Source organism: Danio rerio, chromosome 7 (assembly GCF_052040795.2).
Source record: "Danio rerio strain M-AB ecotype USA chromosome 7, GRCz13ab, whole genome shotgun sequence".
Lineage (NCBI taxonomy): Eukaryota > Metazoa > Chordata > Actinopteri > Cypriniformes > Danionidae > Danio > Danio rerio.
In genome coordinates this window covers 20384777-20402500 of record NC_141027.1, presented here as the reverse complement: position 1 = coordinate 20402500, position 17724 = coordinate 20384777, and the positions used below count along the sequence as shown (strand labels likewise).

Below are 17724 nucleotides of genomic sequence, written 5' to 3'. Positions count from 1 at the left end.
TTACAATTACTTTGATATCAACATGTAACTCAATCCCAGTTAAAATGTAAAACGACGACATACAGTTGAAGTCAGAATTATTATCTTCCCTGAACTATTAGCCCCACCTGTTTATTTTTTTCACCAATTTCTGTTCCCCAATTAATTACTCATTTGTAATAACTGATTTATTTTATCTTTGCACGATGACAGTAAATTATATTTTACTGGATATTTTTCAAGACACTTTTATACAGCTTAAAGTGACATTTAAAGGCTTAACAAGGTTGATTAGGTCAACTATGCAGGTTAGGGTAATTAGGCAAGTTATTGTATAACGATGGTTTGTTCTGTAGACTATCGAAAAAAGTTTAAAGGGGCTAATAATTTTGATCTTAAAATGTTTTTAAAAAAATTAAAACTGCTTTTATTCTAGCGGAAATAAAACAAATAAGACTTTCTCCAGAAGAAAAAATGTTATCAGACATACTGTGAAAATTTCCTTGCTCTTTTAAAAATAATTTTAGAAATATTTAAAAAAGAAAAAAAAAAAATCAAAGGGCTAATAATTCTGACTTCAACTATATATATTAGATTTTTACATTAAAGAAGCATCACTCGCATTTTCATTAGACAGTTTAACGGAAGTTATCAGCATGTTGCAGCTAATAAGGCAGTCTTAGTTGTTTTGATGTGGTGTTCTGTAGAGGTTAAATGATTGCTTGATTGTCGATTTTGCAGATTAAGCAGAAGATATGGGTTTATTTACCAGCTGAAAAGGAAGCTTCGCTATTACACAGCATGAAAGTAGCAACACACAGTATTCAAAAGTACTTATGTAGCATCTAGTGAACACACAAATTAAAGATTTGTAGTACATGTTCCACTAAGGCTAATAAGATGCTAACAGTTGCATTGTTGTATATATTCAGCTGGTCACTTATGCATTCATTACTCTGAATTTGCATATTTAAATTTAATCACATTAGAATGCAAAGTGATAGGCTGTTCACACAGACGAGAAACAAGTACAATTTCAGTTCTTTTATTTTAAACTTAATACATATTTCATATTTGTAATGATAATTGTAATTATCAATCTTTCTAAATCAATTAATAAAGTGTGAGAACGTACATATAATATACACTATAAATTAAAATACATATAATTCTGGTTTTCTTTCAATTTTTACATATTTCACAAAGAGTTTTTGCCCAGTCGATGGAATAGGAAGTAACAGGATTTAGGACACCCCCTTAACTATAGGTATGAACAATAAAAACCACAATGCTTGCTTACTAAGAAACACTAATAAGAACACTACAACTATATGTATATTTAGTTACTCGCATACATTTATAAGAAGCTAAAATACACTGTAAAGTCATCTGGCTGTTTCTAGACTTCAAATAAGAAGACTAAAGGAAGATACCGATATTTCAGATACAGTAATCGCTTTGTCATACCACAATAAGAAAACCCCCTTAACAGACCAGAAACACTGCTTTGAATGACTGTACAGCTAGGAAAGGCAAATATTAGTAATGTGACATTATTTGCCTTTTTAAAATGGACATGGATAAACTTAAAGGGATAGTTCACCCCAAAATGCTAAATTTCCTCATCATTTACTAAAACTGATGTGGTTCTAAATATATATTTTTTCTACTGTTAAACACAAAAGAAGATATTCCGACAAATGCTGACAAAAGCAACCATCTACATACATAGTAAAAACAAATAAACTACCATGTGTTTAAACTATTTGTGTCATTCATCAGCATATGCGTTCAACAGTAGAAAGAAACTCGAATCGTTTTTGAAAAAGTGGAGGGTGAGTAAAAGATGGAGGGATTTTCCATTTTGGGTGAACTATTTCTTCATGATATGTTTGAAGATAATGCCCCCTAGTGTCCACAAAAGACAATAACATCTTTTTTATACTGTGTTTTTGTGTATTTACGTGTGTGCGTATGTGTTTTTGTGACATATCAGGACACAAATCTGTATATTGACATGGGTATGACAGGTATTACAAAAAGGAGGTGAAATATGAGGACATTGGTGATGTCCTCATTTCTCAAAATGCTTATAAATTCTACAGAATGAGTTTAATCAAGGAGTAAAGCTACACAGTCTCCTGTGATGGTTGGGTTTAGGGGTAGGGTGGGGTGAGGGCAATACAATATACAGTTTGTTACAGTATGAAATGAATGGTAACCTATGTAATGTCCCTACTTTTCACAAAAACAAAATCACAAAAAATACAACATCTTGTATCATTAGAAATCTAATTAAACTTATTTAATAAATCATCAAATTTTACTCAAACCCACACTTGAAGTAAATTTCAAATGGTCACTTAAATTGATTTCTGTACCAGTATTTAAGGTAGTATTTTTTTATTCCGTCTCATTTTACACTCCAGAAGATGTTTACATTTTAAACACTTTCCCGCTGTGGCTCACTGGAGCTTTTGTTCAGTAATTGTGCACTGAATTTGCCAAGGACAAAATCCTGCTAAATCCTATAGGGTTGAATGAGCTGTGTGTACGTTTTCTGCGGGCTATAACTCTGCTACTGACTAGTGTTTTTTTTTTCTGTACACAGATAAAACTTTGCGTCCTCCTTATGCACTTCATTGTATTTACGTTTATTCTGGCTTGTGTGTGTGTGTGTGTGTGTGTGTGTGTGTGTGTGTGTGTGTGTGTGGCACAGGTATCAAACTTAATTCCAGGAGGGTCGCAGCTCGGCACAGTTTAGTTCCAACCCTAATGAAATACAACAGATCAAACTTAATTAAGTCCCTCAGGCTTATTTGAATCCTCCAGGCAAGCGTGTTGGAGCAGGTTGGCACTAAACTGTGTAGGGCTGTGGCCCTCCAGGAGCTGAGTTTAACACCCCTGATTTAAAGGGCAAGATCACACACCTGATCCAGATCTTGCTTCCGTTCATGGTGTAGTACTGGCCGCAGGGTGAGCGAACTGCGGTGGTTTTAATGGAGGCTGCATCAGAACCACTTGCAGGTTCAGTAAGGCAAAAGGCAGCAATGTTCTCTCCTATGAAACAGAAAATAGCAGTTTTATAAGCAGTAAGAACTTCATGTAAGCATACAAATATAAAGATTGTTTGTGGAAGGTTTTTTGAATTTTGAGATAAGGCCTATTTTAAGTCTTCAATATTTGAAAGCAGAGACATTCTCCACTTATTTATATATGTAAACATCACCATAAGCTAGTTTTCATATCCGCACAGCATATTTTGTTCACGATGCCGTGATGTCATGTATTTTAAGAAATGTATTCAAAATGAGAAGGTGAACTTTAAATTGCATTTTGAAATGTTTTTATATCAGTCAGATTTTTATTTACACATGACAGCATCATTTTGAATGCACTTTGTATCTTGTATGTGCATCAGTCAGAAAACAGTAATAAATCTTAAACACTTTCTTACCATACAGCATTTAAAAAAGCAGCATGTTAGCTGAGAAGTATGTCTACATTTATAATATTTAAAATACATTATGCAAGAAGTTTACAGATACCCCAAAACAGTTTTGCTGCAATTCAGAACTTTTTGATTTAGTGGCTAATTCCTATTCATTCGTATGATCTCATATGTACCATTTAGTACAAATAGAATGTGCCCCAATGACGGACAGGTTTAGGGGTGGGGTTGAGTGCCTAGCTTCCTTTTTTTAAATTGTACATTTTTGTACGGCTAAACAAATAAGCTACTAAACTGACAAAATGTAAAATAGTTGTTTTCTCGTAAGATCAGGCTAAATACCCTACCACTTCCACTGAAATTAAGTCTGAATTCAATGGAGGTTCTACTATCCCACAACTCAATAGGACATGATTAATGAATAAAGAGACATAACTGACACTAAAGTGTCATATGATAATGATAACATGGGGAATGTGAACATTTTTTTTATTGGAATGTTTCTTTAATGTCTGTAAAATAAACTCATATACTTTTAGTAGTACATTACAGCATAAAAAAATGATAAATAAGAATAAACCAATCAAAACTAGCTGGTTAAATCACCATTAAATTTGTTGCATGCCCTTTTACACTATCACAAGTTCACTCACCAGTAGCCAGCTTTGGAAGGTATTTCTCTTTCTGCTGAGGGTTACCAAAAAGCAGGATGCCCTTGAAGCCAATGGACTGATGGGCTCCGAGCGTAATGCCCACACCCAGATCATGCATTCCCACAATCTCCACCAATCTGGCATACTGTAAATAGAGCAGTTTATAGGTTGTTGACGTAATGTTGCATTTTCACTGTCACACATGACAACATAATTATATTCATTTTTATTTAAAATGTATTAAATAGTTAAATGTTTCTTTGTCTTCCATGGACTTCTTGTTATACAAACCATTAAACCATTAAATTGGAGCCAAATCTTAAAACTGCCCTATGGTGTGACGTACTCAAGCACAGTTCATTGAATGATATCTCTTATAAAATTATTTGAAAAAAAACATGAATACTGGTGCCGAGCAAAGAATAATTGTGAATAATTGCTTCCAAAAGAAAAGTTTGCTTTGACATGATATATGTATATATATATATATTTATTATGTATATGTGATACACACACGCATACAGTACATAGAAACAAAACTACAAAACACTTTTGTTACATGGATAATTAAAAATAAATATAACTTCTGTCATAGACATTTATTTTAAATCTGAATATGAATGAACATTTTTTAAATATATGCATGCATGTTTGCATTTATATATACACATAATAAATATACACAGCACACACACATATATTATGTCAAAACAAACTGGATGCAATTTCCGGTGCTTTTATGAGTGTGAAGAGAGCAAAGTCGTGACAACTACTGCCACCAAAAATTATTTTTAAATAAAAAATGTCTGTGTAATCAAATTAAATTATATCAGTTTAATTAATTGAATATAAAACAAAAATAACTATTAATTCGACAGTTCAAGAGAACTTTGAAAATTCTTGGGTGTAAATGAACTGCATGTGTTAGTGCTTAGAAGAAAAAGAAAATTGATGGTATAAATAAAATTAAAATATTTAGAATTAATGAATTGACCCCATTCAAGATCATGTGACTAAAATCCAAAGTGAAGCCCATGACCTGTGAATTTGTCTCAGTTTTTCACATTTAGCTTTGTTTTAAACCATTATAAAATTGTTAAGTTTTGAGGTCCTTTGATGTGACATTGGATATTTTTCAATAAATGGGACTAAGTCATGTGAAATAAAACGTTACTTAATTTCATAATAAATAAAGAGTGCTGCAAGAAGGTAAGAGTCCAACAAAGATAAATCACGCTCATGTTAATTGTATATACATAATATACTAAGACTAATAAGAGTTGTTTTTCTTAATTTTTGCACCATATGATTTTTTACAGTACAGATCAGTAAAACAGTAAAACAATGACAGTTAGTCAGTGACCCTTTATGTTTTCTCTAACATCAGACATCAAACTAAATAAATTAAACTACTCTTTTTTTGGTAGATATTATGTTTTATTTGTTTTGTTTCAAGCATTTTTACTGCATACTGTCAACAAACCACATGTATCCGTCTTATAGCCCTAATGATAGAAGAGTGTTGATGAATCTGCGGTCTAACCTGGGTGTTGGTGAGGCCCACGCCACCAAGATCTGCAGGCACCTGAAGACCAAAGGCTCCCATCTCCTTTAGACCCTGCAATGTGTGTTCCTCCACCTTCTCCAGAGCATCATTCTTCATCGGGTCATTCACCTCCTAGAAAGCCACACAGCCACAATTCAAAGACTACTACAACATCATTGTAAGTGTACAACATAGAAGCAATCAAGTTTGAGCCACACTAACAACCTGCAATTGTACTGATAACATTTTAACACAAAGGTCAATGACAGCTATTCTGTCTGCCCTAGATGAGACACAAAGTAGTGTGGGAAGACTGCATTTATTTGATTGATTTGCAGCATGTATTTGAATTAATAATCAAGTGAGATTTTGTGTGCATGTAAATCAGCTCCTCATTGCTGAGCAATTTAATGTAGCCAATCAGTAGCAAAGGTAATGTTTTAAATAAACATTGTAGGACAGCAAAATTGTGTGTCTTAAATGTTTGTGCTTCTATCAACAAAGGCAGAGCATGTATATAGAATGGTTACTAAAACATCTTCAGTTAACCATGAATTATATGGTGTAAGCACTTTAGAACTGAGTATCTACAATGAACATAGATTAATATAAAAGTATAATGTGCAACATAAATAACAATGTGCTTAGAAGTGAATCAATATTGGCCCGTCCTGTTGTTGACACCCTCTAAAGCAGGTCGCACACCAGAAGCGTTGCTCTGCAGCGCGCCGCGCAGCGCCACGCAGCGCCACGCAGCGCCATGTATTTTAGAATTCTAAACATAGGTTTCTATCAGGATACACACACCGGCGCCGCAAGTCGGCGGCGCCCAGCGATGGCTCAGGACGCAGTTCATTTTTCAGCCGCGCCACAGAGCGCCATCTGATTAGTTTCATGTTAAATATCATTCGAATGTGCGCGTCTGGTGTGTGATACTTTAAACTGTCATGTACGCGCTGTGTCGCGGCGCCGAGCGGCGCTTCTGGTGTGCGACCTGCTTAATGGTTACATTTTTCTCCTAATTCTCTCACAATTGTCCACTGGTTGATTTTTGCAATACATGTTTCGAATATGTTCAAATAATTAAAGAAATCAGTCCATAAAACAAAAGAAGTGATTCTAAAACTGAAATGAACTTACCTCAAAAAACTTACTGCATGGTCCAACCAGCTCCCTGAGGAACTGTGACTGCTCTTCATTAAGCACTATTAGGGTTAAGAGTAAACATTCAGAATTACATTACATTAAAAACATGGATGTGTGTTTAATGCATAAAAACAGCACAACAAAAACTAAAAGAAATAATATGGTACTTTTACGATAAAATCAACATTGTTTCATTGTTCGAAATATTCATGTTGGGCCAGGTCTAATAGGGTATATGCACAAAAACTTTTAATTTCAGAGAGACAATCCCAAGGCTTCCAGTGAATTGTCATTCCAAACAAAAGTAAAAAAAATAATAAATAAATAAATAAATAAATAACATTTTTCTTTTTTTCGCCGCAACCTTCACTGCCTGGCTGTGATACGATATAAAGTGGGTATCAGACCAAACAAGATGTACAATAAAATATATTTTTACACATCACATCTTTAAAATATGGAAATTAATTTTACTCCAGTAGTTTCAATGAAATATCTGAGCTAGTCTGCAGCTAATGACTGCAACTTCTTTTATACAGTTTTTCATCTCTTTTTACGCTTTACCAACCAAATGGACGCTTAAGTCTATTTAACGGATTATATGTGAATTACATTACAACATTGATGCTGTTAAAGGAACCTTATGAAATTGAAAATAGCCACAAAAACCTTTCATCGGAAGTTTATCACTGGCTAAAAAACACTAGCTGTGCTTACAGCCCATTATTGCATCTAAAACATGCTTTGGCACAAAGAAAACAAACTCACCTGAGGGATAGGGAAAGACCTGTGAAGTGCTGATTTGTCCCTTGAACATGTTGACAGCAAAAGACTTTGATTCCTAGTGAATTAAAATAAGTGTATACTTTCTCCATTATCGAAAGATTTCAATAGCCTGTCATTACCTTTATTATAACTAAAATTATCTCAACAAATATAAAATTTTAGCATTCCAACATATGATAAGACTCTTAAACACAGATTAAATGTGTCTGAATTTATAAGCATATAGTATACATATGCATAAAAGAATTTATACACAATATGAACATCTGCATAATTACTCACCACACTAACGACTGCTTTATCAACCGTCTCAGCAGTCGCGGTGGTGTCTCTGCTGACTACATTCTTGTCCAGAACAGCCTTAGCAAAAATAACAAGAGTAAGTTATCAGTCTGTTCACGTTTGTGGAACAAATCTACAGCATTCTTATGTTTTCAGTATTATACAAACATCACAAGTTAATATTGTACATGAAATAGATCAGGGGTTCCCAAACTATTTAGCCAGCAACCCCCAAAATTACAATGCCAGTGACTCGTGACCCCCAATATCCTCTGAGGCGATTATAAATATATAAACCTTACACACTGGCACACACATACCAATAGGCCCAAGTCTATTGACATTTAATTTTGAAGAACGCTACTCAGAGATCATCCTTCATGTTCAGTTGTGGCCTGTATTTATTTTTAAATGTACGCGAGTGCTGTAAAGGTGTCAGAAAGATTAACCTGGTGCTATAAAATCAATGTACTGTGTCTTTAATAAAACAATATCATCCCAGGGGTCGAATTGAATGGCTGATGGCTTTTTATTTGCATGTTTTTAATATAACTAGTAACTACTATTTTTTACTGCAGTAGGTTATGGATAAAATATGGTCTTTATAATAGTTTAATAAAATAAATTAGATTTTTGGAAATCACCAAGTGACCTCCATGTCATTGTCTCCCTACCTCAACTTTGAGGACCACTGACTTAGGTCACTAGTTTATTGAAAGTACATGCAATCTAAAGAACGAGGAAGGTTTCACATTTGGTGTGGACTTCTTAAGTTATTCTGACTGGGTTCAAGGACAGTGTGACAAAGTGACAGACAATTTCCATGGCATCACAAAAAGCCAAAAAAAAAAAAAAATGGCAGCCAAGTAGAGCAAAGAGCAATGACAAGGATCACATAACCTTCCCTGATAAGCCCTCACTCACACAAACAAAACAAATAATGTCTTCTTACAAAACAAACTGATACTGAATCAATCCTAAATAACTATATATGTCTCTTCCATCTCCAATTATAATTTCTAACACGTAGACTTGCTGTAGTTAAACCATAATATTTACGTGACACACAAGACCGCATGGTAAAACACAGACTGCCAAGCCTGTGTGTCATGTGAACTGGATGTGAACTTTACTCCAGATTTATATTATTGGGTGTCTCAGAACAAGCACCTGTTTTTTCCATGGGACCTTATTGGATTGGCCAGAGTAGTTCACAAAGTATGTAAGTGATATAACCACTTACAAAACAACGTTACAAAAAGTAATTATAAATACATAATAATAATGACATGAAGCCAAGAGTCTCACCTCTGCAGTTTGGCTCGCATAAAGACGAACATTCTGAACTCCCACAAGTGCTCCAGATTGCCGCTGTGCCCTGATAATTTGATCAAGCATAATCATAATTATTACATAATGACAGACAAATGTATTTTTAATTACCTTTAAGCATACATCACATGATGTATAAATGTATTTTCATGTTTTAGCTTTGCTATCCTTATATATGAGATTCAATATAATTTTATAAACATTTATCAATAATCAGCTTGTTTTCATTTGTTTATATGAAGCTAGCTGATATTATTTATATATTTTACAATTACTTAACAGGCTATGTAGTATATATAAACAGTAGTCAACATTTGAAGTGAATCGAAACATTTTCAAATTGACAAACAGAAATGAGTGTTGTTCAATAGGACTAGAAGAATTTCGATGAAAGGTTTTGATCCACTTCAAATGTTGACAACTGTATACATTATAAATTACCTACTTTATTTGACAGTCAACCTCAAATTTAAGTTAGTTGGCGTGTATATCCGATAATTTCCCCCCCCTCACTTAACGAAAACAGATAGTGATAATATTTTTAGTAACGTTAAACACAATAAGCTTTCTCGAGCTGAATGAAAACAGTGAGTCTCACCCAGTAATAGCCGGCTGCAGACGGAGGACGGAGCTGCAGATCGCAGGACTCGTAACTTTACGCAACAGCATTATTATGATGACGAGCAGGCCGAGATTCTTCTTTCTTGCCGAACGTTGTTTATCTCCGTTCAACCGGAAGTGTGGAACTTGCCTATGGATCGAATACGAATTAAAAAGTCAAGAAACGTTGATAAATAAAAGGACAACAACGTCCAGCAAGAGGTGAATGGGTTCTGGTCAAGACTGAGCGCCCTACAATGCAGCAGAACCTGTTTTATTTCGTCCTTGAGTGACTTTTCTCTTTTAGATTGTGGCTCTTCCCACCGCAGACCAGGACCCTCCTCCTGTGCACAATTGTGGCGACACACGAACACTTCTGATACAAAAGACTGAAATGAAATGGCAGTCAAAATATGAAAAGTCCTGTGATACGACGTTCCCTGAGTCACCGCGCTGCTTACCGACTACCGGAAGTACAGATCTTTTACGTTAGCACTGAAGGAAGAGTCATGTAACACCACTGATCTCAGATCAGCTTTTAAAGACACTTCGGGACAGGCGCTACAATACCGCCACATTTTGATTGGTTGAGCCTTACGTCTGTCATAGGATGTCTGTAGCTGTTGCTTAGCAACCATTCCACTATCAGTAATCTTGAAGATATTCTTGCATAGAAAAAAAACTAAAGAAGATATTTAGAAAAATGTTGAAAACGGGTAATCATTGATTTGCATAGTATAGGAAAAGCAAATACTATAAAAGTCAATGGTTACCACTGTTCAATATTTTTCTAAAATATCTTGTTTAGTTTTTGCTATACAAGTCAATAGTTCTCAGCTTTCTTCAAAATACATTCTTAAATTATATTAAGTATACAGTCAGAATGATTTGCCTCCTGTATAGTTTTTATATAGAGCTTAAAATAGCACACAGATGATGTTCTCTAGCTCCCTGAAACAGACCTTTTAAGGCTTAGATCCTAATTATGGTGACTGTCGCTTTAAATTTAAATGAGATTGTGCTCTTTTCAGAAGAGGGCGGAGCTACAAATGTCTATGTGTCAGCGTAGTGGCAAATGACAGAAATTACTGTGTATGTGTGTGTGTTTGTGTGTGAGACTGTGTGTTGTGTGATTCATACCCATAGGAGAATGAGCGGAAAGCCTTGAGTTCCACCAATGAGCTTCAGTATTCTAAAGTCTTTGTATCAGTTCAGTTCACAAAGAAATTTATTAGTTTTGTTTTGTTATGTGAACCCTTACTACATATTAAAAAATAACCGTTTGATTTATGAACATTTATTATAACATTGAAGGGGTTAACTAACACACCCATGGTATACATTCACAGAAAAAATGACTTCACCAGTCTTGTTTATTATTAAGGCAAAAAATATTGTAATTTTTATAAATTAGCAGATAAATACATACAGATTAAATATTGCCCGATTATTATTTGATGTATTTTTTTTTTTTTTTTTTGGTGGAGTTGCAACGATGAGTCACACACAATGTCGTTACAAAGTTCACGTACACACACACACACAGATACTAAGCAATTGTGACAGGATACACATTAATATTCACTCCTGTATGGATATCTGCTATGTTAATGTACAAAAAAACATTTTTTATTGCCACAAACCGGGACTGAAGCGTTTTCTTTTGTAACTGTGGTGACATGCGGCTGTGGTGATGAAGACAGTAAAATCACTGTAATTCATTAGAAACGTGCACGGTTTTAAAAAACGTTTTTAACATGTAAAACTCATTCTTGATCACATTTGATGATGATTTATGATCACAGCAAGCTGAACAGATCTTTTAATTCCAGTTGCTTTGCACACGTCCTGTCTTGTTGATATGAATATTCGTGTTACTATAGCCCCTTTCACACATACAGACCTTTCCGGAAAATTACCGGAAATTTTCCGAAAAGGTCTGTATCTGAACAGGCCCATTTACAAAAAACGGTAAATTCGTTCTGGCTATTTTCCGGAAAGAGAAGTTGTAACTTTACCGGTAATTTGCGGGAATGCTGCGCTGTCTGAAAGTAGAAGGAAGATTGCCGGAAAAAGTGTGTGTCATTCGGAAAAAGCGTGTTATCTGTCATTCTCACGCGGTAGATGCTCTGTTTAACTGTTTTCTTGCTAATAAAATGCTCAGTTTTTACGTACACTTACTTAACGTAATGTTAGTAGCAAATGCGCTTATGGCGCGACGCAACTGGCTCTTAAAGGGAATGGGAGATGAGACTCCGATTAATTTATTCTCAAAACACACCTATAACTCATTAAGAAAATAAACTCAGCCGTTTTAGACCATGCGCCACGGTGCAAAGCAGATTTTCCCGTCCTTAAAATAGCAAAAATGCATTCTGACACGCCCTAAAAGCATTTGAGCCGTGCGTTTTGCGCTCTGCGCATGGACTGTCAAAATAGAGCCCATTTTCTTTATATTACCCCAATTCGACAGAGGAGACACTATACCTACACACAGTTCCGTCCAAAAAGCTTACAAAAAATTATTTTCATTACAGGTGCCCTTTCATTCATATAAAAGGCACTCTAAGTCTCGATTAAAAAAAAAAAAAAAGTTTGGTTGAGTACAATGACCAAATGCCAAACCATTGTCTTGACTAAACAATTTATACACTTAATGCATTTAGAACATAGGCCTCAAATTGGATTCATGGAGGGCCACAGCTCTGCATAGTTTAGCTCCAACCCAAATCAAACTCAACTAATCAAGGTGTTCAAGACTACTAGACTATTAAGAAGGTGTGAACTGAAGGTGGTTGGAGATAAATCTGCAGAGCCGTGACCCTCCAGGAATTGAACTCGAGACCACTGATTTAGATATTTGACCTAATAACATGGGAACTCAGCAATACAAATACAGATTTGGATAATTGACCATAATCATTGTTTTGTATGTTAGTAACTGGTCTACAAAAACTAAAGCCTTCATAGAATTTTTCATCAGGAAAAATGGTACTATTTTAAATCGGAATGCTTTAATTCATTTAATTTAGGCTATACAATGCTATTCATTCATTGATGTATTTATTACTGGCAGAAAACAAGTTAATTTCCAGAGATTTTTAGCGTTAAATTGCAGAAGAAATAAAAAAATGATATAAAGGCACTCAAATGTTCACTAATTATTTCTCTTCAAGTCAAATTAATTAAATTAAAAAATAAGTCAACTTAACAAGTCTGGTGCGTGTTGTAGGTGAACCCAAAGCAAGTGTTTGATTATGCAGGATGGAGAATCTGATTTAAAGTTGTTTAAATGCAATATACATATAAACCCCATCCTCTATTATGTGGTAGTGCATGAGATAATGGATATTGAAACATATTAAAACAATATATTGACACAAAATCCCAAAGACGAGACGGTAAATCAACATGGAGAGAATAAATGACTAGTTTCAGAGTTAATTCTATCATACATTTATTTGGAGTGAAGACATGCAAAAGTGACAGTATCTGATGATATTCAAAAATGTAACACTTAAACATGACATTCCATTGAAATTCAGTCTTTATGTAGCACCTGCATACTTTTCTATAAACTCATATAAAAAAGGCGCTATTGATTATCAGCCATATAAAGAGACAAAAAAAAAAAAGAAGCTCTGGAGTAGAAGAAGAATTAAACAACCCGTTCTACCCAGAAAGTACCATTATGGGGTTAAAACATCCTCTGTGTGTACCGTTTCAGTACAATCATTTTATAATCTGCCTATTTGTAAGAATACTAGCAAGGGACTGCTGTCTAAAACCAGGAATCTGAAGAGTTCTTGACATCTCAGTTAATTATAACCAAATACGAATCCCTGGCTTCATTCAGCAGTACAAAGACAGATTTTAAAGCATACAGTACATCGTACACTAGAGAAAAGCTTTCAGAATTCCTTGGTACACTTTAAAGCACTACTTAGAAACATTATACATCTGACCCATTGTTTCAAATGTTTTGAGTCCTTTTAAAGGTCTTTGAAAGCATGCCTTTTGTTCAGTTTTTTTTTAGTTTATTTTTTACAAAAGTTACATTTTAGGTTATAATTTATCACTGAAATTGATGGTTCATTTAAAATCCAACATTTGCAATTAAATTACCCTCAAGACTATCCAGAATATAGGTGAATTGTACTTCAGTAGAACATTAAAGGAGATTTTTTGCTTGAAACTGTGGTCCTTGGTTACTCATAAAATGAAAGCTACTGACATGGAGTCAAAAAAAAAGTAGGCAATCTAAATATAAATACAAAAAAGCGAATGTAAAGGCGACATCAAAGCTTTTATTATTTGTATTCTTTTATATTTTTGGTTGAGCGTTGATTTGAGACTGATGTGCGTGCATTGAAACAATATAAATGCCAATAATAATACATTAAGGCTTTTTGAAGCTAAATGATTGGTTTTTACTAAAAGCTGAACATTATTTTGAACATTATTACTGTTAATCCAGTCTTAACCAATGTGCTGATGACGGTCTGGAGTGAAATGTTCTTGTTGCATAACAACATATGGGCTAATGCAGGGGTGGCCAATCCTGTTCCTGGAGATCTACCTTCCTGCAGATTTCAGTTGCAACCCTTATCAAACACACCTGTCTGTAATTATCAAGAGGATTTCAGGTCCTAATTAATTGGTTCAGGTGGGTTTGATCAGGGTAGGAGCTAAACTGTACAGGAATATAGATCTCCAGGAACAGGATTGAGCACCCCTGGGCTAATGGAATAAAAACTGTGGATAATCATCCAGCAAAGTGATACTTGTGCTTATCCTGAATGCTGAAGCCTAATAAAAATGTATACAAATAGCACAAAGCCGCGGTAAAGTGTGTGCCTGCTTATAGAAAGTCCATCCAGACTTTAATGAGCATGCTCAAGAACATTTGACTGTGAATAAAAGGTAATAATGTCCCGTTTCTTGCACAGACCGATCATTTAACTTCATAAGACCTCAATGTATAATCAGGATCCACAGTTATTATTTCTATTTTGCATACATGTTGGATTTTTTGCTCTATAAATGTGCTGTTAGTCATAGACTTTTTTTATTTTATGAATCACTATGGGGGACCAAAGTTCCAGCTCAAAATCTTCTTCATTGTTCTACCGAACGAAAAAAAACAAAGAGTTTCATCTTGGCTGGCCTGACGGTGAGTAAATTAAAAGCAAATGCTCATTTTTGGGTAAACTATGCCCGTAAAGCTCGAGTTCCTGTGGATATCGTGTCCTAATGTTGGTCTTTATAAAAGGTGTGTAAAGCTTACTTGAACTTCCTTTGAGCAATATTTTCTGGCAAGTCATGAGAAGCCTTTGTAGATCTTAATCGAAGGCCTTCCAGCCATTTGTGGAAACATTTAAAGAAAATAACAGGACTCAGAAAACAAGGCTTTTTTTCTTTCTTTCTTTAGTATTTTTTTTAGCAGAAGAGTTATTTAGAAGGCCAGACCCTGTTGCGGTTAATACCACAAAAACCAAATGCATTTTGAAGTCTGTGCTATGCAAGACTTCCTACCCTTCCGTAAACCCTGTTCCTACCGTCAAGGACAAACACTAACTCTAAAGAGCTGCACTGATACAGTAAACTACATCTCTGTCCGTCGCAGAGCAGAACTCACAGTTATCACGTGATTACAAACCTCCATCCTTCACTCGGGTACATCCTTCATTACATCACATCCACAAAAAACTCACTGGGGTTGCCCATGGCCAGGTGGAAGGACTGCCTGGAAGCAGTCAGCTCAGGCGGGACGGAGCCCAGGTCTCGGGTCGGGGGAGCTCCTGGAGGCCCGCCGGGGATGCCGGTTGGGGGTAAGCCAGGGTGGGGCGGCAGAGTAGGTGTTTGCGGATGTGGTGCTCCAAGCGCCAGATGTGGGTGTTGGGGCACCATCATCACCATCATTGGGTTGTATGGGATGGGGATGCCGGGCGGATACGGGGCGAGGTGAGGGGGCGGGACGCGGTGATGCGAGCGCTGACTCGAGCGGCTGTGTTCGCTGGGTGTGGCTGAGCCATGATCTCGTCTCAGGGTGCTGCGAACAGAGTAATCTGATTCGCTGCCGCTGCCAGAACGTGAGTCAGCTCCGCCCCCGCCAGGAGATTTATCATCACGCACGCTGCCGCCCACAGTACTCTCAGAAACGCTTTTAGGGCCCCTTCTCTTTTCTCCATCGCTGCGTGTGGAGCCACTACTGTGACTCCCTGAGAAACACGGAAGCAAAACAGCTGTTAGTACTGGACGCATCACGTTGACAAATTCATTGGTTTCTGTGATTTACACAATTCTTCTTGGAAAAACTCCATTTTATTTACAGTCACTTCTGAACATTCAGAAAACATTTCCTAAACATTCAGAAAACATGTCCAAATCTGCACTCTAGTAGTTTTATTAACCTTTGTGTACCCGAAATTTAAGCTTCATTTGGTCGCTACTCTTCTCAGTTTTCTGCTGCTGATGCTTGGAATCATTTGCAGCAGACATTAAACCTCAACACTTTGGTTCCATGATCATCCTTAAAAAATTCAATCCAGTTAATAGTACAAGATCACTGTGCGTGTTTTTAGTTTTTCCTTGGTTGTATGTCATTATCTGCATCTGTGAAATGTTTTTTTTTATTGTGTCCCTGCTGCTTTGTATCTGTTTTTTATGTTGCCTCTTGGCCAGGCTGTAACTGTAAATAAGAACTGGTTCTCAATTAACTTACCTGGTTAAATAAAGGTTATTATTATTACCGTACTCGGAGCACAAAAAATTTAGGCATTAAATGCTGATTTGAATTGTTGTTTTTTGCATAATGATCAGTCACTGTAGAGAACAGAGCAAGCTTTTTGTAATACCAAATATAATTCAAACATCTAAATTCAATAAAATGAAATCAAATGATGAGAAACGTTTAATTAAAAATTTATTCAACTGGCAAATTACAAAAGCATGTCTATTTTTATGAAAATTTAGCATATGTTTCTTTTTTGTTATATAGTGAGTGCTTTAAAAACCACCAGGTTTACCTGTCAGATAAAGTTGCGATGTTTAAAATAAATAAAAAAATAAGTATAATTCTTGAAATTATATAACATTTATTTGTTTATTCATTTATATATATTTGTTATTTTTTAAACAAGTCTCTTACCCTCACCAAGGCTGCATGTGTTTAAATAAAAAACAGTAAAACAGTAATATTGTAAAACATTATTAATATAAATGACAGTTTTCTATTTTAAAATAACATGAAAATATCACTTATTTGTGTCCTGTATAACTAGAAGCTAAATTCACCTTCATTAATCATTCTCGTATACTGATTAAGTCAAGAAATCTTTCTTAAGATTATTACAAATGTTGAAAACAGTTAGCTTCTTAATATTGTCACATTTTATTTCAGGATTCTTTGATGTTCAATTTAAAAGAACTTAGCCAAAATACTGTTATGTTTGATCAATTGTATGCATCTTTGTTAAATAAAAGTATTAATTGTGATTTGCTTGTTTATTTATTGCCACAGCAGCAACTTTGGGCAAGATCAATATAGAGATAAAAACAGTTCAGTAAGTCTCACCTATATGCATTTTGCACTACATATATTATTAATAACAACTAAGACGATAATTACAGAGAACTGGATGAAGACCCACCAACCCACTTTGGCAGAATGGACACAGGCTGAATCAGATAGTTATATTTGAGAAAATAAAATTTTCCAACAGAGCTATGCATTAATCGCAAGATACTTGCTTGATCTTTGAAATGCTGTCAGGGGCTATATTGTAGTTATTGCCTTTGTATTGGAGTTTATTTATTTATCTATCTACTTTTACTTTAAGTGTAATGTATTACCTCTTTTTAAGCTGTCACCATTATTTATTTATTATTATTATGAATGATTATTTTTAATCTATTTGTTTTTTTTTTTATAAATGTAAACATTCTAA

The 17724-nt window shown here is 35.1% G+C and overlaps 2 protein-coding genes across 13 annotated transcripts in view; both read right to left on the bottom strand.

Moving 5' to 3' along the window:
- The window catches only part of acadvl (acyl-CoA dehydrogenase very long chain), a 36466-nt gene extending 26178 nt beyond the window's left edge, over positions 1–10288 (bottom strand). For 4 of the 10 annotated variants that reach the window (XR_015494906.1, XR_015494908.1, XR_015494909.1 and 1 more), the window contains exons 1-8: positions 9774–10252; positions 9152–9221; positions 7844–7921; positions 7544–7616; positions 6770–6834; positions 5627–5761; positions 4084–4228; positions 2910–3039 (exon numbers count right to left, since the gene is read on the bottom strand). Coding sequence is in view for 5 of the 10 variants with exons in the window: in XM_087259870.1 (XP_087115996.1) it covers positions 2910–3039; positions 4084–4228; positions 5627–5761; positions 6770–6834; positions 7544–7616; positions 7844–7921; positions 9152–9221; positions 9774–9844 (767 nt within the window). In the remaining 5 variants the exon portion in view is untranslated. 10 annotated transcript variants of the gene reach the window in all.
- Positions 10289–13215: 2927 nt separating this feature from the next.
- dvl2 (dishevelled segment polarity protein 2) overlaps positions 13216–17724 on the bottom strand; it is a 35397-nt gene continuing 30888 nt past the window's right edge. Inside the window, exons 15-16 of one of the 3 annotated variants that reach the window (XR_015494582.1) lie at positions 14509–15996; positions 13216–14342 (exon numbers count right to left, since the gene is read on the bottom strand). Coding sequence is in view for 1 of the 3 variants with exons in the window: in NM_212648.1 (NP_997813.1) it covers positions 15464–15996 (533 nt within the window). In the remaining 2 variants the exon portion in view is untranslated. 3 annotated transcript variants of the gene reach the window in all.